The sequence below is a fragment of the Mesitornis unicolor genome, unplaced genomic scaffold, assembly GCF_000695765.1.
Source record: "Mesitornis unicolor isolate BGI_N332 unplaced genomic scaffold, ASM69576v1 scaffold31002, whole genome shotgun sequence".
Taxonomy (NCBI): Eukaryota; Metazoa; Chordata; class Aves; order Mesitornithiformes; family Mesitornithidae; genus Mesitornis; species Mesitornis unicolor.
The window spans coordinates 1,631-2,428 of NW_010167642.1; the positions used below are offsets into that span (position 1 = coordinate 1,631).

Below are 798 nucleotides of genomic sequence, written 5' to 3' on the forward strand. Positions count from 1 at the left end.
GAGAGGCTGCTCTCTGCGGAGAAAGCTGCCACGGGCTTTGCGGATCCCTACACCGAAGAGAAGATCCCCCTCTACCAGGCCATCCAGAAGGACCTGGTGGGGTGGGAGCAAGGCACCCGGCTGCTGGAGGCCCAGATTGCAACCGGAGGCGTCATTGACCCGGCCACTGGCCACCGGCTCCCAGCAGACGTGGCCTGTGAGAGGGGGGATTTAGATGAGGAGATGAGACAGCTCCTCTCCGACCCCAGCCATGAGGACAGCAAGGAGTTCCTCAACCCCAGTACTATGGAGAGGGTCACCTACATGGAGCTGCTCAAGAGCTGCATCGTCGACCCGGCCTCGGGCTTGCTCCTCCTGCCTTTGCAGATGACGTTCCCGGGGCTGGGCGGGAGGGTGAGCGGCAGGGATCTGCTGGACGCCGGCATCGTCAGCCCCGACGTGTTCAGGGGCCTGGAGGAGGGGAGCATTTCTGCCCAGGAGGTGGTGGAGACTGACACCGTGCAGCAGTTCCTGCGTGGGACGAGGAGCGTGGCCGGCGTCGTCCTGCCCTCCGGTGAGCAGAAAAGCCTTTACCAGGCACTCAGAGAGCATCTCCTGGTGCCTGGTGCTGCCCTGATGCTCCTGCAAGTCCAGGCCTCCACCGGCAGCCTGACAGACCCCGTGAAGAACAAAACCTACTCGGTTGATGAGGCCGTCAGGGTCGGTCTCATCGGCCCAGAGCTTCACGAGAAACTGTCTTCAGCTGAGAGGACCATCACCGGATACCAGGACCCCTGCACTGGAGAAATGCTCTCCCTG

At 62.8% G+C, this 798-nt stretch overlaps 1 protein-coding gene across 1 annotated transcript in view; it reads left to right on the forward strand.

Moving 5' to 3' along the window:
• Positions 1-798, forward strand: part of LOC104536208 (epiplakin-like) — a gene marked incomplete at its 3' end in the record, with an annotated part of 7,598 nt that overhangs the window by 405 nt on the left and 6,395 nt on the right. Inside the window, exon 1 of the mRNA XM_010178765.1 lies at positions 1-699. This exon is cut by the window's left edge and continues 405 nt beyond it. Coding sequence (XP_010177067.1) covers positions 1-699 — 699 coding nt within the window. The remainder of the gene's footprint in view (positions 700-798) is intronic.